The sequence below is a fragment of the Chiloscyllium plagiosum genome, unplaced genomic scaffold, assembly GCF_037043375.1.
Source record: "Chiloscyllium plagiosum isolate Xiang-an unplaced genomic scaffold, Cpla_swu_hap1 HiC_scaffold_33, whole genome shotgun sequence".
Classification (NCBI taxonomy): domain Eukaryota; kingdom Metazoa; phylum Chordata; class Chondrichthyes; order Orectolobiformes; family Hemiscylliidae; genus Chiloscyllium; species Chiloscyllium plagiosum.
In genome coordinates, this window is record NW_028270171.1 from 18,048,798 (window position 1) to 18,071,432 (window position 22,635).

Genomic DNA, 22,635 nt, shown 5'->3' on the forward strand with positions numbered 1-22,635 from the left:
GGGAGTATTTCAGCATGGGTATTAAAAAGACAGATATTTTTAAAAAATAATGAGGATATCTCACATCTTTTACCTATCATTTAAAGTCCAACCACCAGAACAGCAAAACAAATTGGGGGATGCACTAAGAATCAGTAACAAGAGCTCAGATGTTTAAAAGGAGTGGAGAAGGTTAAAGGAGCAAGGCAACAAAGGTGTTTAAACAGGAGCAGGAAATTAAGTTTTAAAAAGGCATGGAAGCAGAAGACAGTTGACACACAAGTAGGAAGAAGTTTGTATATGGTAGCTGAGAGCTGGAAGCTGACAGAGTTTGTTGGACGGAATTTTTTCATTCCAAAAATATTGCACGCGTATGGAAGAGTTCTACGTCCTTGATCTTAACCTTTAACTTTATTAAGTGAACAATGCCCGAGACAGAAACCTTCACTTCAGAAATATTATAGATGGGAATGCCAAGTTTTATATTACTTAAGTCACCAAATAAGCTTTATAGGACTACAACGCAACCTCAGACAACATCCAAGAACGGTATCAAGGAACCAACATTATCACAGTTGCTTCTTTTGGTTAAAATATACAAGTTGTGCTTGCATTTCAGGTGACAGATTCATGTCACTTTTCCCAAAGGTACAGTCAGATGTATAGCACAGGAAGAGACCCTTTGGTCCAACTCGTCCATGGCGACCAGATATCCTAAACTAATCTAATTCCATTTGCTAGCACATGACCCATATTCCTCTAAACCCTTCCTATTCGGATACCCATCTGGATACCTTTATAAATGCTGTAATTGTACGAGCCTCCACCACTTACTTCAGCAGCTCATTCCATACTTGCACCACCCTCTGAAAAGGTTGCCCTTTAGGTCCCTTTTAAATCTTTCCCGTCTAACCCCGACTCTACGCCCTCTAGTTCTGGACACCTCCCCCAAATATCCATAGCCTTTGTAGGCAAAGAAATACTGATTTCCACTACCTTGAAGTAGTGAAGAGATCATTCCTGAATGGCCCAGCTCCAATTTTAAAACAGTGTCTCTATAGTTCTAGATTCTCCACTTGAAGCAAGCATCTTTTTCAGCTGATTAAATTCTTCCATCATTTTAAACATTTCAAATGCACAATTTCTTAATCTTCCAAATTCAAAGGAATGCATAAACTGGAGTGGTAATCTGTCCTCAATTCACCCTGGGTCCAAAGCATAGAGATGAAGCACAAAATGAGCAGCATATTATAAATACATTTACTGTTAATGACCAATGTAGTGGTGGCAGGATTAATTTTACCAATTTCTCTCAATCCTGAAGATTTCAACTGAGTTAATTCTCCTTACTTACAAAGAAAGTCAGTTAACGTCCATAACATTCATTTAACATTCCTAATCATTGGAAAAGAGAATCGCTCACCTTTAAATCAGCAGTAGCCAAAACTATTAGTTGACAAAAGGATTATTCCAAGGGAAACAACACCAAACATTAAGGCAAAATGCATTTTAATAGTTACAGGGTGAGGGCAAGTGCTATGTTGCTCAAGTTTTATTATAATCAAATCATGTCAGTGCCCAACACCACCATTTCTGTTTCATGTGGTCCAAACCATAAATTGTTTAATAAAGATATCACTGCAGTCAGCACAGTCTTTTTCTACAAAGTGCTGTAGAATGGTGCTGAATATGCAAGTGTTGATTTAGGAGCACTTTTTATAAAAGACAAGGAAACCACTACTTACTTTTCGCTTTTTAATTTCTTTTTCTAAACACAAATACATTAACAAACAGCATACAAACAGAGGTATCAGTGATTGAAATGGTGCATGAGCTGCAATAGTACATGGTGCTCAGAGGCAGTTTGAGCCTCAACAATGGAATGATTTCTTCACGTTTAAACTTTTCATTCATTATAAATTTATTTTAAACAAGCGCATTTTTCTTGCTGTCCGAGCTGCTTTTTCAATATTACAATTTCACTTTTCGGGCAGGCAAGAGATAAGGAGAGCAAACATGGCCTTTGGAAACTTGTGCTTGGGAAGGCAGCAGGTTCCATGTCAATAATGTCTCACATTCCACCATATTGTATTAAGGTTACAGAATGACATACGTTTCACACCAAGGGGCTTCAAAATGAACAATGGCCGGGAAAAAAACACAACCTAACCTTGGACCAGTGAAAAGTGGGTTTGTCTCCCACATTTGATGGAAGCTATCGAACAAGAGTACACATGACGCTTGTGTACTGACGCAATAAACTTCCACCATTTCTTCAGATTCCAAAATACTATTATACACGAAAGCAAAAGTTGTAATCATTTAAGCCCATAAAACTGGCAGGCCAAGTGAGCAAATACAATAGGCCAGCTGGTCAACCACCAGTTAAAATTGAGCCCTGACAAAATCCTCCAACTGCACTTCATTAAGCATGGTTATTTAAAAAAAAAAAAGGCAAGCAAAGCTTCAGTCAAACTTCAGAACATCAAATGTTCAAGGACACTGCCAAGCATGCTCCATCAGTTCTGTGTCCAGTTGGAAAACAGAGGTTAATGACAAAAATATCAGCAACTCTTGCAACTGAGAGAATGTAGTACTCTGGTAAATTAAAACTGCTTAGTAAACTATTCTCAGTGTTAAAAAAAATCATGTTTGGGGATGATACATATGTTAGGGATAAACAAGCCATGCAGTTCTGAATAAGCAACAAACTGCAGAGAAAGAGAAAGAAAGCTTACCTTGCCCACATTCTGGTCAAAATCTAGAAGCAAATTTCAGACTAGCCAAAAAACATGTCGTACATGTGGCGAACACCTTTTATATTTAACTGTTTCTAAAAAAATAAATAATTTTACCAAAAGGTTTATGCTTGGTGCAACACTATTTTGAAAAGAGAGAGAACTCAAACACCACAGTTCTACAAGAGCACAACTTTCAATCTGAGTGATAGAAAAATAACGCAGAAGTATGGAGGCTTGTGAATGCAAGGGCACTTTTACTGTTTTAGTCAAAAGCTGGCTTGACCCAAGATCATGGAGACTCAAGCAGCATCAAGATTGTAACCATTGGGGTCCAGAGCGATTAGATCACACAATAACCACAGTTAATGTCATCCAACTTTAACAACATGGTGAGCAAGGTGACACACTCAAGACAAAAACACTACATAGTCCCAACTGCACAAGGCCATGCAATAGCAACCATTACAACCATCAATTTTTTTTTTTGTTTTTTTGTCTCTTTTGCAGGGGAGGGAAAAAGAGGGGTGGGGAAAAAGGGACAGGTTGATGGGTCAAGGCAGACATTAAAATTAGCATGTTTTCTAAAGACATGCCAATTCCATTTTCAAAACCCAATGGACTATGAAAAAAAGATATAAAAGTATTGTACAAGTTTACAGTGTCACCCTGGAACACTGGCTTACTTTTTTTAAATTTTGTCATTTTATCCATCAAAAAATATAAACAAAGAAATGGACGTACCCAGTGTTCCAAGGGTGTTTTCTTTATTATTCCTTTAGCAAGTTACCTGTTTTGGGTCAATTGGAATTGATACACAATTGAGGAAGTTGGATTAGTTATACTTCACATCATTGGGGGAGGGGGAGGAGGCTGGAGGTGGAGAAAATTGGTTATTAGCCCTCATTGTTCAAAACTTCTAATAAGAATTGGCCATAATCTTCAGCTACAATATGACAGAGATAAGTCACTTCCCAATTGGAAAAAAGCTACCATTAACGTTTTAAAAAAAAAAATTTCTTCCCTGGAATCAGTATATTCAACTGTTACTACAGAGTCACATGTACATTGAAGAGTGAGAATGCACTGGCCCAAAGAATTATCTGGGCAGGAATAAACTTGGAAAGCACATCCTGAACTCATGATTCCACAGTTTCCTGAGACAACCACTGTTCAAACTGGACTGCATAAGGGGCTGTTGCTAGTTGAAATCTATGGAAGCAGCAGAATCTTAAAATTACAGTTTACATACATTAGATGTTTAACACTGTACACTTAATGTAGACATTTACACGAAGGATATAACACTGATGACTAACAAAATTTAGGCATGGGCAAGTCTTGCTTCATGCATGAGAACATGTTTCTCCTGCTTCCTACCAAATCTCAAGGACACCATAGGATTCAGCCACGCTGCTGCTATTGTGGTCCAATTCTTATATTTAATAAATGTGAATGGCAATAATTAAAAATTTCAACAAGACATGACAAGACAGATTGAATTTTAGCACCACTTATGTAGTCCCATTTCTTTCACATGACCAATATCAGCAACCAATGCCTTCAATGGAATGTACATAAAGGATATGCAAGGAGCTATGGAATATGATTTAGAAGCATAACTTAAAAGCAACCATTATAGCTTAAAAATGGGATTTAAATTACATTCTATGGTTCAGTACATTCTACTTTTACCACACAGGGGGTATTAAAAGTATAGCAAAATAAAAGTATCAACAAATCCATGACATGAATGCATACTTTGGAGCCTTGTTCCAACACAACCAAAAACCTTCTTAGGCAGAGAGAGAGAAAAAAAAGAGTTGAGAGATGGGGTCGGAGAGAAGCGAGGGAGGGAGAGGAGTGTAATAGGTTTATTTCAACCAGATGAAGCCAATTCACCCATGCTGTGCAGAGACAGCCTCAACATTTTAAAGATACGCGAGGCACATGACTGCACACACAACAGCAGCAGCCAAGACCATATAGATTGAATATAGATCAGGAGGTAAATACAGCAATGTGAAATTGCAATTGTGGAGAGGGGAGGAGAGTGGGGGAGTGATAACTGACAAAGACAAAAGAAAGAGGGATGAGAACAGGCAAGAGACAGGGATCAATAAGGCTTATCTCTACATTCTCTTTTTTTAACTAAATGCCAAAGTATTGATTAGCTAAGGAAAATCTATTATTAGCAGTAACAAACCAAATGATAGTCAGCACGAAGTGCTAGATGTAGAACTGGTAGTGTGATTGCTAAGACTTCAGCGAATAAAAAATGCAAATGCTGCCTTGCACAGTAGGCAAATCTTTCCAAAACCAAGGATTATTTTTCAGGGATTCAGGGCTCAAACACAAATAGGCAAGAAAAAAAATGCTAGCCTTACTAGCAACACAGAACGATTTTTCAAATAAATTTGACTGAGAAAATATGTGATTCAGTAAAGCAGTTCAAGAAGCTCGTAAATTTACACAAAACAAACCAAGCAAAGCTAATCTATTATGGATCGTGGAGACTGATCCCAGCAGTTGAGTGACCTAAATGCTACAGGAGAGTCTTGTTGCTTATTACACAAATTCAGAAATCAGAAGCACAAAGCTAGGTGAAAACCAGGAATCATTTCAAGTGCATTGGAATCCACTCTTTTTGGTTAAGATCTCCCACAGTTTAAATGCATGGCATCACCACCAAAACATACAAATTAGAAAATACTAATTTCAAGTATAAACACCAAGTTAATCAGCAAGGATGTGGATTCTTGGTATTGTGGAAGAATCTTTGAGAGAAACAGTTGCATTAAACCTGCCAAGTGGTCTCTAGCACTGACATTCAGGTTTTTAACCAGTTCAAAGCATCCTTCATGTACACTGACAGGAGTCATAATGCCAAAACAAAAACAATGCATGTCATCCTCCAGATCCATTACATGCCAAAGTAATTAGGGTTGCAATTCTAAAATGTGACTACACTGACAACTTAAGTTGCACATCCCACAAAGCAAATCAATTGGATTTCTAAAGTTTCAGTAATAAAAATTGCGAGTTTATTACTGTACTACTGTCTGCTCTGATTGAATCTAGTAAATTACAGGGATTTGCATAATTATAAATCAAACTGTCCAGCAGGTTTTAGACTCAAGCCTGAAAAGACAAGTAGTACAGGTTCTAACTACTTAGAAAACCAAAACAGTTTAACAAGAGATTAACTGAACACTAATCCAGCAACAGGTTCAGTTTTTACAATCTGCTAAAACTAGAGGACCACAAAATAATGTACTTTCTGGTGTGTTCTATTCGTTCTTCCCACAATCAGAAGCAACTTTTCTCCACTTCGTAAAAACAACTGGGCTCAAGGCAACATGTCAACAGTGCATACCTTAACCAAAAAAATCTCAACTGAGCTTCAGAACTGATTGAAAGAGGATTTGACCTAGTTGCAAGCAAAACCAATCCTGGCTCACCCTGAAACTAGTTCAAGGAGTCAAGCGAACAACAGCACCCAATTAGAGTTTTTAAGAAAAGGCTGTACTATTCATAGCAGCACAAACTTGAGTATTTTTGAGCAATTGCTTTATCAAAAATATCAATTGTGAAATACTGGAAAACATTCATGAGCAATCTTTACTTGCAAGTGATGAACAAGTATCTGCGGTCCAATCTTAAACATGCATTTCACTTTTTATGCAAACCAACTTCACGTTGATTTGATTACTTTTGCAAACCTAGAAACCCTGCCGAAGATGTCACAAGATACCTTCACAGCACTTTTTAAAAAAAATTCCTAAAATTTGGAAACATTTGTAATGGTTTACTTAACATTCCAGAGAGAAAGTAAGGAGAATGTCACTTCACCCAAAACAACAGCAACGAAGGGAGGAAGTCCAGAGCAAAACAAAGTGAGAGCAGGAGACAAGAGAATACACGTGCAGACAGCTGCAATCAGACAAGTCACACGCGCCATGCCACTGCATTTGAAATGAAGTTACGGATTTAAAAAGTTAAAAGCTATTGCGCCACACTGCGGGCTGAGAATATCCACTCAGCTTCTGTGTCTCAAACTGCTTAGAGAGAGCTGCAAGTTCTTTCAACTATGACAGCAACCTCAGATAGGGAACATCACACATTGCTCGCAAGTACTAGGGGTGGGGCAGAATAGGTGGATAGAAAGAACATTTTATTAATGGTTTTTTTTTAAAATACATCATTTATTACAGGTCTTCCAAGTCTCTTGAAGGGCCAAAGTGGATTTAAGAAAGCCTTGGCATTAGAGCAAAATGCAGATCATGGTATGCAAATGGATCTGTAACTGTTCTCACTTTCTTCATGTAAAATCTTCCTCCCGAAGAATGGTCCAAAGAGTTGCCAACTATGCCAGGATGATTAAAGATAGGCCTGAAAAACCATTCATGGACATAAACTGGGGAGAAAGAAAAATCCAACCACATTTTGCATGTCAGCCAGCACTAAACAGGGGCCCCATATTCTGGCTACATTGAAGAAAGGTCAATTGAACCATTGAACACTAGGGCTTTTTTTTAAAAAATAAAAAATTTACTACAGCCGCCACGGAAACACAGCAAGTTTCGTGCCGAGATGATTTGCCATTTTTTGTGAACTAGAACTGTCCGAGTAACGATGTAATTTTTTTTCCCCCAAAGACTGCCAATTGCTTGTAACAGGAACTTGCTAAATGTGAAAAGCGTGCCTTCTTTCTCAGCCGACAGTCAGAAATCCACATCCTTTAGTTGCTTGGTTTTATGTTGGAGCGAATTTCTTGGCCTGTGCTCGCACTCGTTTTTCATACTCTACTCTGTTCTGGCTGTGAATGGAAAAAACATGAAAAATTTGTTGTTACAGATTTGGGAGAGAAGATTTTACAGTATTTTTCTTCAGTTTTTTATGTACATATTAAGTAAAAAAAGTTACAGAAGTACAAGTAGAAACATTGCACTACAGTAACATTGACAATAAACTGTCAATTATTCTTCAAAATACAGTCGTCTAATTTAAACTAAAATTAAATAAAACATTAAATTAAATTACAATCCACATTGTACTATATCACATTACTCTACTCACCGCACCTCCTGTCCATGGGAGCAAGTTATTATACCCATACTTACTAGGCCTACAACAAGTTAACAATGGACACCCATCCCTCCCCCTCCCACTCCACATCTTTACTTCAAAAGGAGTAACCACCCCACACCCAGCAAAACAGAATGGAATAACCACCAAAACAGATATAATATAAAGCATGTCGGATTTAACACCAAAGCAATACCAAGCCTGTAAAGACCAGACATCTCAAAAGGGAGAAAAACAAAGATTAACAAAATTTATATTATGCCAGGTTTACATCTGCGGGAGTGCCCGACTTAGTAGGGAAGTGCCCTGCCTGCTGTGCTCCCCTTCCCTGGGCTGCCTTCATTTCAGCTCCAGATCTGTCAAACCTTAATTTAAAAGGGCTCTAGGTATTCTATCTACTTTAGATTACGAACTGCCCTCAAGGGTGGCTAATTTTGGTAGTGGTGATGGTGGGGGGTTGTAGGAACCAACCTTGACTGGGGTATGGCACAGAGCTCAATGCAGCAGCCTGTACAGACTGCCACCATCTTGACTCTCCCAAAACGTTTAGTTTAAGAGTTTGTTACCTAATTGGAGATTAAAAATCTGTCCATTGTGTCCCATTAAATGGCTCCTCCATTATTTCCAGACCCATAAACGTTGTTTCCAGGTGGTCCATGCCTCAATTATTGGGAAGTGCATGCAGAAACTGTTCAAGCTGAACTTAATTTATTCATTCAAGGTCAATATTAGAGGGGAATCCTCATTGAAGTATATATCCAATTTCAGCTTGGATCTTAAAACATACATGCACAGAACTCAACGCAGCAGCCTGTACAGACTGCCACCATCTTGACTCTCCCAAAATGTTTAGTTTAAATAGTTTGTTACCGATTAACACCCTTATCATCTGTACTGGTGAGACCACACTTGGATTATTGTGTCCAGTTCTGGTCACCCTACATAGGAAAGATACAAAGGCTTTGGAGAGGGTGCAAAGAAGGTTTACCAGGATGCTGCCTGGACTGGTGGACTTGCCTTATGAAGAAAGGTTGAAAAAGCTCAGACTTTTCTCTCTGGAGAGGAGGAAGAGACAAGACCTGATTGAGGTATACAAGATAATGAGAGGAATAGATAGAGTCAATAGCCAGAGACTTTTCCCCAGGGCAGGACTGACAGATACAAGGGGTCATAGTTTTAAGATATTAGGGGAAAGGTATAGAGGAGACGTCAGAGGTAGGTCCTTTACACAAAGAGTTGAGAATGCATGGAATGGTGGTGGAAGTAGAGTCATTAGGGACATTCAAGCAACTGCTGGACATGCACATGGAGAGCAATGAGTTCAGGGGTGCGTAGGTTAAGTTATTTTACATTAGGATTAAACCTCAGCACAACCTAGTGGACCAAAGGGCCTGCTCTGTGCTGTACTTTTCCATGTTCTACTCATTCATTTAATGAAGAGGAGTGATGGCAGAAGCATGTTTTAAAACAATTCACATGATCTGCTGCCCACACTTTATACTCAAAGGACAAAGGGATGTTGGATAATTGACCAAGTCATTGCCATTGAGAAAGCAACTGAACTATAGGGTCCCAAATCTTCAAACAAATGTTCAAGGCTTGAATCTGTTCAGTTTGAGAATAGTTCATAAGAATGTGTCTTGCTTCTAGTGAGCCTTCTAGTAATGAGTCATGTTTATAAGGTTAGCTAATTATCATAATGAACTATGAGCTCAGGATGGTTCAAGAAGTGCTGCCCCATGTAACAGTCGGCATTAATTTTTACAAGCACAGTTGGTTGAGTATGATTTGTACTACACCTATTACAAATAGCCAATCACGACTTGATTGAAATCATCCATTCGCAGGGATACAAAGTTTACTTACCCAATACTGCACTTGCACTGATCAAACATTATTAAAGCACGTGAAAAGCAACACACCGAGATTGACAGCAGCATCATAAAGTGGAAAACACCTCATGCGTAGCAAAAGCACAAAACAGTTTTCTAAAACTGTTCAAATTTGATATACCGTATTCTAGGGTCAAAAGACAGACCTGGGACTTGGGTCTGAAAGTAGCAGCTTCTTGCCCATTTAACAGTATGGGTAATACACAAAATGAATAATTATCTGTTCAGAAATGCCTCCTGCAGGAAAAGTGATTTCTACTAAACAATTGAATGCACTAATAGATAAACTAATCAACTGAATATGATCAAGCCTTGTACCTGTTCAATTATCAGGAAGCGTGGGGAACCTTGTTGCTTTCTGAATGGCAATGTTTTGCCTTGAATGAACTCAATCAGCACCCATCGTTTCTTTAATATAAACTGTTGCGATTATTTACATTTTGACATTCTTGCACTTGTCCTAGTGACTGCAAGATAAAAAGTTTGAACAAAGTATTTTTTCCTGTAGTATTCTTTTTGTTCACAAGCTTCTCAACTTGCTCCACACCACCAAGATAGATTTACATCCATAAGTTCCCAGATATATCTTTCCAGCAGCTTCTTTAGAATTACACCGATTTTGTTCTGTTGTTCTACACATTCTCTGCATTAAGTCAGCTACATGCTCACCCATTCGATCAGCTTCTGTCCTCTTGAAGTTTATCATTGTCTTCTCCATATTTGACAATACTGGTAAAGATTACCACCTGCAAATTTGAAGCTGCTACTGAACAGTCACGTCTAGGTCATTAATGTAGACTGTGAAAAGCAGGGCTTTTAATACCATTCCTAGGAAACTAGAATGTAATCTTCCTCTAGTCCAAAAAAATTGTTTACTATTACCGATTTCTGAAACTGAGCTATTTTGTATTCATGCTGCCATCTTCCTTTTACGTTCATGTGCTTTGCTGACAAGTCTGATGTGGTACTTTAATCAAACACCACCCTCCAACTCCAGTACCTCAACAAAAAAAGTTAAATCTGATCTGCCATTAATAAATCCATGCTGATACCCATTATTTAACTGTCACTTTGACAGATATTAGGTCCCAGAATAGCATTCTGGATACCTCTCACATCTAAAGATGATTTACGAGTCAAAAATTTGGAGGTTATCCATAAAACCATAATCCACCTGTCCTCTTACCCCATTCCTATGTGTGAGAATGATTTGAAGATTATGGCTCATATATCCACAATTTTACTTATTTCCCCTAGTATCCTTAGATGCATCTCATTTAACCCTACTGACCTACCCACTTGGAATATAGCCAGCACACCCAAGCCTAGATGATTAATAGAGATCAAGTAATATAAACCTAGAGAAGATTTTTAGGTCAGCTGTCAGATTCTTATACAGAGTCCATTTACCTTTTTCATTCCCATCTTTGAACTGCATTAAATTGAAATATTGCCTTGGCATGAGAATTTAAGAAACATTCTGCAATTTGCATTTCCAGGCAGAAATCACATGCCACGATGTAAGCCTCGAAATCTTTCTCGTCTGAACATAATGATTCAAATTCAGCTTGCAATTACATTTACCAGCATTTCATAAGTAGCTAGCAAGCTTCCATCCAAGACACATACTTGCAAAGGTCTAAACATTAGTAATGAATATTTAGCCATATATTATTTCATAAGCTGAAATAGGTAAATCGCTGAGTAAGGTGAAGCACCAGTAAAGAGCAGGCAGTATGGTTTCATGTTCATTCCCAATGATAATCCCAATGTTAGAACCAGGAAATTAAGCTTTGGCTAGAATTTCCCATCAGACTTAACACTGCACCATCCAATCCTAATAGGACAGGGTAACAGGACTTATCTCCAGAAATACTAGACAATTGTTATTAACTTTGAAATGGATTGCTTAATGAAATCAACATTAGGGAAAAAGAAAAAAAAAGTGTCAATGATTCAATTAACTTTTCCTCTAGTAGAATTAAGCCAACTGGTCACTATATGGGAAGTATAGCTACAGTACAGGACTTACTAAAGCCAAGCATTTCTGTTAACAAACCCTACATACCAGTAGATTGTGTATGCTTCTGCTTGTGCTGGGTCTTGAATGTTTGGTTCGTTTAGAAGTTCTTGAATTCCTAGTAATATCTATTTTATAAAAAAGAGAAGGCAGGTCAGTGGTGAAAATGAAACAAGTACTGTGGAGCAGACTCTGCAAAATATTTTTTGGAAAAAAGTGAAAATTATTTCAAACCTGCTTAATAGTAATAGCAGGTCTCCAATCCTTATCTTCCTCTAGAATGGATAGACACACAGTACCAGAGGGATACACATTCGGGTGGAATATTGGAGGCTCAAATTTACCTGTTGATTAGTTAAAAAACTTCATCTTGAATCATGCAGGTAGAATTAAAGAATATGCACAAGATCGCCCAGGGACAGTCAGAATGAGCAAATCTGTATTTGCATCATGCTCCTCCTGCTCTGGTTGCTCAAAACAGAAAATACACAACTGTTGCAAGGTTTTCAGCTTTCGAATGTTTAACACCAAGCTTCTTCAGCCACCTTTTTCCCATTTCATTTCCTCTTCAGAGAAGGTAATAACCTTACTGAAGGAGGCTTGATCAATTGCATCTGAAGCATTAATACTCTTTTTTTAAGATTTAGGGTTTAAAACATATGAGCAGGTATCACCTGAAGCAAAGAAACTTCAGCATATGACAAATTTACTTTGCATTAAAGAGTTAGGTCATGAGCGAATGCATACATCCATTCAATATAGTAACATGCTCTTAATAAGCATTTGTGCAGAAGGCCAGGTCAACTGTCAAACTAGAATATGGTTATAGCTTCCACCACTTAAAACAAACAGTTACTTATACTTGCGGAGTTACTTGCGGAGCGTTTCAGAGAACACCTCTGGGACACCCGGACCAACCAACCCAACCACCCTGTAGCTCAACATTTCAATTCCCCCTCCCACTCCACCAAGGATATGCAGGTCTTTGGACTCCTCCATCGTCAGACCACAACAAAACGACGGTTGGAGGAAGAACGCCTCATCTTCCGGCTAGGAACCCTCCAACCACAAGGGATGAACTCGGATTTCACCAGTTTCCTCATTTTCCCTCCTCCCACCCTATCTCAGTCAAATCCATCAAATTCAGCACCGCCTTCCTAACCGGAGATCTTCTTCCCGACCTCTCCGCCCCCACCCCAGTCTGACCTATCACCCTCACCTTGACCTCTTTCCACCTATCACATTTCCGACGCCCCTCTCCCAAGTCCTTCCTCCCTACCTTTTATCTTAGCCTGCTGGACAAACTTTCCCCATTCCTGAAGAAGGGCTTATGCCCGAAACGTCGATTCTCCTGTTCCCTGGATGCTGCCTGACCTGCTGCGCTTTCCCAGCAACACATTTCCAGCTCTGATCTCCAGCATCTGCAGACCTCACTTTCTCCCCAGTTACTTATACAATCCAGAGAGATTGGACTGCAAATGTGTTTCTTTAATAAATACCAATTCAACAAAAATGCCTCCATGTATTGCTTATTTCAGCCAGAAATATCCACATTTACTCATATAGGATAAACTGCCTTTACATGAAGGGTTTTTCCACAAAATACAACTTAATTGCAACCAGTGAATGCTTCCCACCAAGAGCAGTTTAAGATTTATGGAATCGCTGAACTACAATGTTAAGTCTAAAAGGACAGCAGAGACGACTAAGGAATGTTTTTCCAGAAAATGATTTATAATCTTGACAGCTGCTGTACTTGATCATAGATGGCAGTACTTCAACTTCCAAGAACAGGATTCAATTTCAACCAATGCTAGCTCAATCCTTACTGTCATTTTAACAAGTAGGCAAATTATTCTGCACATTATACACAAACAATACTATGAAGTTGATTGATATCCACAGTTAGATTTGTCCCCAAGTAAATTTTAGCCTGTTCTGAAATGCCAAAACTGAGGAATTCCCAAGTAAAAACCAAAAACCTCAGATGATTTTTCAATTGGATAATGTAAAACAGTCAAAACCCAGATAGTGACTATTAAGTTGAAGCGCCACCAAGCTTCTCTCATGTAGTCCAGAGTATTTGATGCTGAAACACAGATACAGTGGTCAGTTATTCAATTTCCTTCCGGGTCAAAGGCAGAAATGCATGCACATGCTTACACTTTGGTGGCGATGAAGGGTAGTCATCCTTAAACAGCATTCGAAGCTTATACTGCCCACCTTCCCACGGCGTCTAGAAAAGAAAAATGTCTTCAGTTAATGGAATACATCTATCCTGGTTACTAATCAAGACTATTTTAATGACTTGAGTCAAATACCAATTCAGAATTGTTATATAACAGAGTCAAGAAAAAAAGTGTACAGAAACAAAGTTCAACCAGAAATAACTTTCAATATTAACAGAAGAAAGTTTGAAAAATCCAGTTGCACGGAGGTTTTATTCTAAAATGCTACTTGAGCCCTTCATTACAAGAAAATAAATACATTATAAAAAGTATTTTCCAAGAGTTTGTGGGGTTTTTTTTGGGGGGGGGGGGGGGGACTGACAGTCCAGAGCAACACAAATTAGGAACTCAAAACATTATATCAGACACAACCTAAATTACTGCCAGAATATCATAACTGAAATTTTTAGGGACACAGAAAACCATGCCAATACATTATCTACATCTCATCAAAGTGGAGGTGATCTCGATATCTCCCCAATGTTGACACTTCCTTTCTTAATGCAGTTGATGTTTTACTAAACTACTTCAAAGCAATTAAAAGACAACCACATTGAGACTGGGATTGCTATTAAAAAAAAGGCACAAACAAAAATAATAACAACAACAATAAAAGTCCAATCAATAACTTGTCATGAAGGTCAGGGTTATTTAATAAAACTATCACTGGTGAGCTTTTATTCATTGGATCTTCATGGAAAGGACTAGGGAGTTTGCAAAGAGGTGCAAAAGGCTAATAAACGCACAAAAGTCTGGAACATGCAATGAAATGTGGAAAAATGTGAACTTGCCCATTTTGGTAAGCTATACATATTATTCCTGGGGAGTTAGAGAACTGTGCAGTACAAAGGGTTCGGGCAACACAGAACATAAATCAGTTGCTATGTAGATACAGCAGATAGTTGCAAACAAAAATTGCTTAGAAACTCAAGTGGTTTGCTGCATCTGTGAAGATAGAAAAACAGTTAATGTTGAGTACTGTTACCTTCTCTAAAGAGGAGGAAGGCTGGGACTGGTGCTCCTTCTGAAGCAGATGAGGTTGAAGGGTGACCTTATTGAGGTTTATAAGGTCATGAGGGGTATAGATAGGTGAATGGCGGGTGCCTTTTCCTTAGGGTGGAGGATTTCAAGACTGGGGGCATTTTTTTTTAAAAAGTGAGAGAAGGTTTAAAAAACATGAGGGGCAATTTTTTGGACAAGAGTGGCTCGTGTATGGAATGAACTTTCAGAGAAAGGTGTGGATGCAGATATAGTTACAACATTTAAAAAGACATTTGGTTAAGTACACGAATAAGAAATGTTTGGACGGATACAGGCCAAACGCAGGGCAGGCAGGACTAGTTTAGCTTGGGATTATGGTAAGCTTAGACTGGTTGGATGGAAGGGTCTGTTTACATGCTGTATGACTATGATTCAATGTAAACGGTTCTTCTCTCCATAGATGCTGGCAGATGTGTTTCTCCTGCAATTTCTTTTTGTTTCAGATCTCTAGCATCCAGTTTTTGTTTTATTGCAGCACATTAGGAAGGCAATGGGATGTTCATTTTTATTGTAAGGCAAATGGAATGCAAAAGAAAGTTTTGTTGTAGTTGTATGGGACATTGGTGAGACCACATAGAGAATGTCTTGTGCAACACTGGTCTTGTTTGAGAAGCCACTTAATTGCAGTTCAAAGACAGCTTACTCAACTTATCTCCAAGATTAACAGGTTATAAGAAAAGGTTGAGCACGTTGGGTCAGTATGCATCAACTCTAATTCCTCAGACCTCTGTCAATCTTACTGAATGACCCAACAGACCCCTCTGGTCTCTTATCTTTCCACTCACGCTAAAACTATGCCCTCTAGTTCTGGACTCACCCACTCCAAGGAAAAGACCTTGTCTACTTACCTACTAACACCCCACATGATTTTATAAACCTCTATAAGGTCACTCCTCAGCCTCCAATGCTCTATGGAAAACAGCGCCAGCTTATTTAACCTCTCCAGCTCAAATCACCTGTCAACATCCTTTTAAATCTTTTCTGAACCCTTTCAAGTTTCACAACACTCTTTCCATAGGAGGGAGACAAGATTTGCATACAATATTCCAGAAGTAGCCTAACCAATGTCCTGTACAACCACAACATGACCTCCTAACTCCTATACTCAATACTGTGACCAATAAAGGAAAGCATACCAAGCGCTGCCCTCACTATCCTATCTACCTGCAACTCCACTTTCAAGGAACTATGAATCTGCAACTCCAAGGTCTCTTCATTCAGCAACACTCCCCAGAACATTCCCATTAAGTACATAAGTCCTGCCCTGACTTGTCTTCACAAAATTCAGCACTTCACATTTATTAAACTCCATCTGCCATTCCTCAGCCCTGTGGCCCATCTGATCAAGAACCCATTGTACTGAGATAACGTTCTTCACTGCCCATTACACCTCCAATTTTGGTGCCATCTGAAAACTTACTAACTATATCTCCTCTGTTCACATCCAAATCATTCATATAAAATGACGAAAAGCAGTGAACCCAGCACCACTCCATGTGGCACACCACTGGTCACAGGCCTCTAGTCTGAAAGGCAACCCTCCACCATCACCTTGTCTTCTACATTCGAGTCACCTGTATCCAAATGGCTATTTCTTTGTATTCCATGAGATCTAACCTTGCTAATCAGTCTACAAGTGAGTTTTTGAACACCTTACTGAAACTCATAGACCATGTCCATTCCTCTGCCCTCATCAATCCGCTTCATTTCTTCACACAAAAAAAACTCAATCAAGGTTGAGATACATTTCCCACACACAAAGCCATGCTGACGATCCCTAATCAGTCCTTATCTTTCAAAATACATATAAATGCTGTCCGTCAGGATCTCTCCAATAACTTGCCCACCATCAATATTAGGCTCACAGGTCTTTGGTTCCTTAACTTTTTCTTACCATCTTTCTTAAAATAGTGGCACCACATTAACCAACTTAGCCTTCCAAAATCTCCTGCGTCTAATGATCAAATATCTCAGCAAGTAGCACAGCAATTATTTTCCAAGCTTCCCACAGAGTTTGGGGATACACCTCAACAGGCCCTGGGGATTATTTCACCTTAACGCGTTTTAAGACATCCAGCACCACCACCTCTGTAATACACACATGTTTCAAGATGTCACCATCTATTTCCCTATATTCTATACTTTCCTTTGCCACAGTAAACACTGATGCAAGATACTCAGTTAGTATCTTATTGAATTGTTAAATGTCTCTCCCTCCACAGATGCTGCCAGACCTACATTTCTTCAGCGATTGATTTTACTTCAGATCTCTAATATCAGCAGTACTTTGTTTTTATCTGTATGAAATCATGTTGTTGCTATTAAAGTGACTTCTGAATAAATGAAATGCCAGCAAAATATCCATAGTGTCATTTTATTGCCAGAAGTTGAAACTAAAAAATGCCTGGAGATAACTGAACAACCATTACCATGGAAACACTATCCCTGGATTCCACCTAAACAGCTTTTTTCAGACTCTTAAATTTAAATAATCACTGGCAAAGGAGGTGCTTGGCACAGTATGAATTTGGCCCTCAGTTCCCACTGCGAACTGAAGTTCTGGGAGGAAATCTCTACGTGCTCACTCCTTGCTATTATAAAACAGCAACATGCCATGTTGGAGGGAAAAAAGCAGCATTTGGAGTATCAAACCAGTGTTCACAAAGTATGATAAAATTTAGTAAGGGAGAATGGAAGTACCAAAGTAGCAAAATCAAAAATTTAACATTTCACTCGATCTTATACATTGCATTTGCAAAATGCAAACTATTGGGTTAACCTGTTAAACTGCAGTGAACATCAGCTACACGCAAAATTTTAACTGAACACAAACAATTTGGATTGAATGTCACAGAATTATGGTAATTGGCAAAAGAACTAGATGGCAGATGAGCGCTGTTGAAACAATATACAACCAAGTCATGACCTGGAATTAAATGCCTAAAAGATTATGGAACCTGATTCAATTGTACACTGTAAAAAGATGTGGACAAATACTGGAAGCAAAGTTTGAGAGCTGGGAAGAAAAAAACAAGGGCGTGTGGGACCACCTGAATAGCTCTTTCGAAGACTTGGTACCAAATACCTGTCTTTATAACACTGCAACTTCACATTTTTCGACAAATGTAATCCCTAATCAAAATAGTAGAACTTAAACTTTTCCTTCTTGAAAATGCTAAATGTCACTGAGTGCAATGATTGAAGTTAGGTTAGCTTGGCTAATTGCACACCAGGTGATAAACAATGACTCTGAACTTGATTACAACTAGGCTTGAGATAAGCGTAGCGTCTTACCACATCTTTTAGAAAGGTCTCAAAAGTGTTTCATATTTTAAAAAAGACAAATTACTTTGATGTTAAATATTACAGGGAAACAGGTCTGCATAAGGTCTCAAAGAACAGTACTTGAGAATGAACAGGTCAACTTTGAGAAAGCTTGATTACAAAGAAACTGCTCTCCTGAAGTACACAATGAGACTTGTTGGACTGGTCTGAACAACCAGAAAGAACACCTCAATGCAAGTAGGGTACCTCCTTGGACACGTACCAAAGAGTTTTGAAGAAAAACACTAACAACAAGCAACTCCACAAGACTAAAAGGTGCACCAAAAATTTTAGAAACATTTTCTTTATGCTTTCATGGGACATGGACCAGCATCTGCTGCCTGTTATTGCTCTTCACTGAGTGGCTGGCTCAGCCATTTCAGGGGCACTTAAAAGTCAACACTATTGCTGTAGGTCAAGAGATTCTGGGCAAATATAGCAAAGAGATGATAAACGAACTAGTTGGGTTTTCCTTTACAATCAGTTATAATATTGGTGTCATAGTTCATTTAAAATTTGTAAAGGAAATTAAATGCCACTAGGGTAGTAAACAGGGACGCAAGCAAATGCCCTTGGATATCATGCAATGATAACCAGATTTATTCATGGAATTTAAATTCCACCAGCTACCATGGTTGGGTTAGAGCCCGTGCCCCAGGGCATTTGCTTGGGTCCCTGGTTTACTACCCTAGTAACATGCAATCTCATTTATAAATTTAAATGAGGTATGACACCAATTTAAACAATTTTTGAACTTTTTCCTCCTCACAAGAGAAATACAAAGCAACCGTAATCTGTTGCTGTGCTGATATTATACTTACTGCCTTTTTACCCGGAATAGCACATTCCCAGTTCATTAAGTTTAGAGTACCATCTGGATTCTTTGTTGGTACTGCAACAAAGCCCTGTCAGCAAAACAGAAAACAAGAGTAGAAGAGACAGACTTATACAAAGTATGATTTACCTTTACCTAAGTGAGCATGTCGACAACTCTAAGACTTTGATAGAACACTACTCCAAAGCAACGTTACAGGATTTCATATTCCTACTCCTTAAAAGGCCAAGTTTTTTTTGGGTAGGGTAGAACACACAGCACCCAGTCAGGCAGGCATTTTTGTTTTGAATTACATTTTTGTTACTTTGGGGTCCAAACCAATACCTGAAAGCTTGTTGACAAGGGTCCACAGAGCCAAATATTTTTCTTCATTTCTCTGCCTATAAAGAATTGCAGTATTCTACTCGAAGGTGGCATTCCCTTTCATGGGTGAGTGCAACTCAATGGGCTAAATGCCTTCTTACTGCACTGTAGAGATTCTAACGATTCTAGGTTCGGATGCATTTGAACAAAGTTTAGAACTCACTTTAATATGACAATTCGTGGATGGGTGCTAACTGCTGATAGTCTCTGTAGGAAGGCCAAATTTCAGATTCTAACCTGGCCAACTCAGATTAATGTTTTTATTTGGAGACATACCAAGATTTGTTTCAAACGTTTTGTAAGGAGACAAACACTGGCACATTCAACCTATTCTTTTAAATATCCCATCACGTTCCTTAAATTGTGATCCTGGATCTACATTCCATAATCAAATTATTCAATGCTCTCCTGACTGGTCCCTCATTCTCCATTAACTTCAGCTCATCTAAACATCTACTACATATACGCCAGGTCACACTAAAGCCTGTACAGTCATCATTTCTGTGTTGGCTGATGTACATTGGCACCCAGCCCAACAACACTTCAAATTTAAACCTTTTGCTTTAAATCCCTTCATGGTATCACTATACTCCATTCCTCAAGCCACCATCCTGAGAACGGAAGAAAGCACATCCCTAAGTTATTCTGTTTTGGCTGAAAACAGCAGCAGGGAAATATTACTTTGATATTGTACTAGTAGCATAGCAATTTCATGAAGAAAATTAGCCATAGCAAACAAAGTCATATCAATTAAAATAAAATCAACGTAGCAGAGAAGGAAGCAGTCACACTACCTACCTCTTTGACATGATAAAACACTTACATTTGTCAGAGACCAAAACTTTAGATTATTAATTCAATTGTGCTGCAAATCATCAACAGATAAGTCTTTATGAAACAATGGCCTGTGTACACTCTACAATCGTTGCTTTCAGAAAAGAAGTGGATAAATATTTGAGAAAATACTGCAGGGACACAGGCAAGGAGCAAAATTTACTACATTGCTTTTTGAAAAAGCCGGGACAGACTTCATTGACCAAGTAGTCGAAGCTTCCTTCTGTCCTATTATCAAATTTGCACTTTCCGTCACAACCTGTGCTATGCAGTCAACACTAACCCTTCAAGCAAAACAAAGTTTGGACAAAATCAGATGTCAAGTTTGGCATCAAGATTCAATTCTCCTAAAAAATCCCAATAGATCAAATAGGATTCCTAATGCAAACACTGCGGAAGGAATAGCTGACATTCCTACTAAGAAAAAAATACTTACAAAAGGATGATCCTTTCTCCAGGCTTTTCTTTCTTGTGCAAGTCGACTCAATGCAATTCCAGACATATTTTTACTTCAACTGTCCCCTGCAAAATAAGTAAATAAAAAGTGCAAAAGAGGTTCAAAGCTTGCCTGAATTGGAGTGGATTAGTCATAACACGAGGTTGGACAAACTTGGAACATCTTCACAAGAGAACACTGGAGCGAGGGGTGACCTGATAGCCACAGACAGGGTGGATGGTCAGTCTTTCTCCCCAGTGAAGAAATATCAGATAGTACAGGGCATACGTTTAAGGAGATGTGCTAGGCAAGTTTTTAAATTAAAACAACCCAGGGTGGTAGCTGGCTGAATCATGCTGCAAAAGCAGGTGGTAGTAACATACAATAGGAATGTTTACAGAAACATGACTGGTAGGGAATAGGAGAGAAAAATCGACCATATGCAGGCAGAAAAAATTAACTTTCAAAAGTTATGGCATTATGATCAGGCAAAGCAGGCTGAAGAACCTGTGTCTGTTCTGTTCAATGTTCTGTGTTCATTAATATAGAAACAGTGGCAAGGTCTCAGGATCAAGACTGATTAGAGTCATAGAGTCAGAGATATACAGCATGGAAACAGACCCTTCGGTCCAACCCGTCCATGCAGACCAGATATCCCAACCCAATCTAGTCCCACCTGCCAGCACCCGGCCCATATCCCTCCAAACCCTTCCTATTCATTTACCCATCCAAATGCCTCTGCAATGTTGCAATTGTACTAGCCTCCACCACTTCCTCTGGCAGCTCATTCCATACACATACCACCCTCTGCATGAAAAAGTTGCCCCTTAGGTCTCTTTTATATCTTTCCCCTCTCACCCTAAACTTATGCCCTCTAGTTCCGGACTCCCCGACCCCAGGGAAAAGACTTTGCCTATTTATCCTATCCATGCCCCTCATAATTTTGTAAACCTCTATAAGGTCACCTCTCAGCCTCTGACGCTCCAGGGAAAACAGCCCCAGCCTGTTCAGCCTCTCCCTATAGCTCAAATCCTGGCAATATCCTTGCAAATCTTTTCTGAACCCTTTCAAGTTTCACAACATCTTTCCGATAGGAAGGAGGCTAGAATTGCACACAATATTCCAACAGTGGCCGAAACAAACTTCCTGTACAGCCGCAACATGACCTCCCAACTCCTGTACTCAATACTCTGACCAAAAAAGAAAAGCATACCAAACGCCTTGTTCACTATCCTATCTCCACTTTCAAGGAGCTATGAATCTGCCCTCCAAGGTCTCTTTGTTCAGCAACTTTCCCTAGGAACCTACCATTAAGTGTAGAAGTCCTGCTAAGATTTGCTTTCCCGAAATGCAGCACCTCGCATTTATCTGAATTAAACTCCATCCGCCACTTCTCAGCCCACTGTTCATCTGATCAAGATACCACTGTAATCTGAGGTAACCTTCTGTGCCGTCCTTTACACCTCCAATTTTGGTGTCATCTGCAAAATTACTAACTCTACCTCTTATGCTTGCATCCAAGTCATTTATGACAAAAAGTAGAGGGCCCAGCACCGATCCTTGTGGCACTCCCCTGGTCACAGGCCTCCAGTCTGAAAAACAACCCTCCGCCACCACCCTCTGTCTTCTACCTTTGAGCCAGCTGTATCCAAATGGCTAGTTCTCCCTGTATTCCATGAGATCTAACCTTGCAAATCAGTCTCCCGTGGGGAACCTTGTCCATATAGATCACATCTACCGCTCTGCCCTCATCAATCCCGTTACTTCTTCAAAAAACTCAATCAAGTTTGAGACACATGACTGAGATGAGAAATTTCTTCAAAGAGTTGTAGAAATGATATTCCTTGGAAATTTGGA

At 39.1% G+C, this 22,635-nt stretch overlaps 1 protein-coding gene across 2 annotated transcripts in view; it reads right to left on the reverse strand.

Annotated features, from left to right (window-relative positions):
• Positions 1 to 1,720: 1,720 nt before the first annotated feature.
• Positions 1,721 to 22,635, reverse strand: part of LOC122542262 (SUMO-conjugating enzyme UBC9) — a 47,050-nt gene continuing 26,135 nt past the window's right edge. For both annotated transcript variants that reach the window (XM_043679815.2, XM_043679814.2), the window contains 6 exons: positions 20,779 to 20,864; positions 19,132 to 19,215; positions 13,881 to 13,953; positions 11,952 to 12,061; positions 11,766 to 11,845; positions 1,721 to 7,536 (listed from right to left, as the gene is read on the reverse strand). In XM_043679815.2, coding sequence (XP_043535750.1) covers positions 7,473 to 7,536; positions 11,766 to 11,845; positions 11,952 to 12,061; positions 13,881 to 13,953; positions 19,132 to 19,215; positions 20,779 to 20,844 — 477 coding nt within the window. In that variant the 5' untranslated portion in view covers positions 20,845 to 20,864 and the 3' untranslated portion in view covers positions 1,721 to 7,472. The remainder of the gene's footprint in view (positions 7,537 to 11,765; positions 11,846 to 11,951; positions 12,062 to 13,880; positions 13,954 to 19,131; positions 19,216 to 20,778; positions 20,865 to 22,635) is intronic.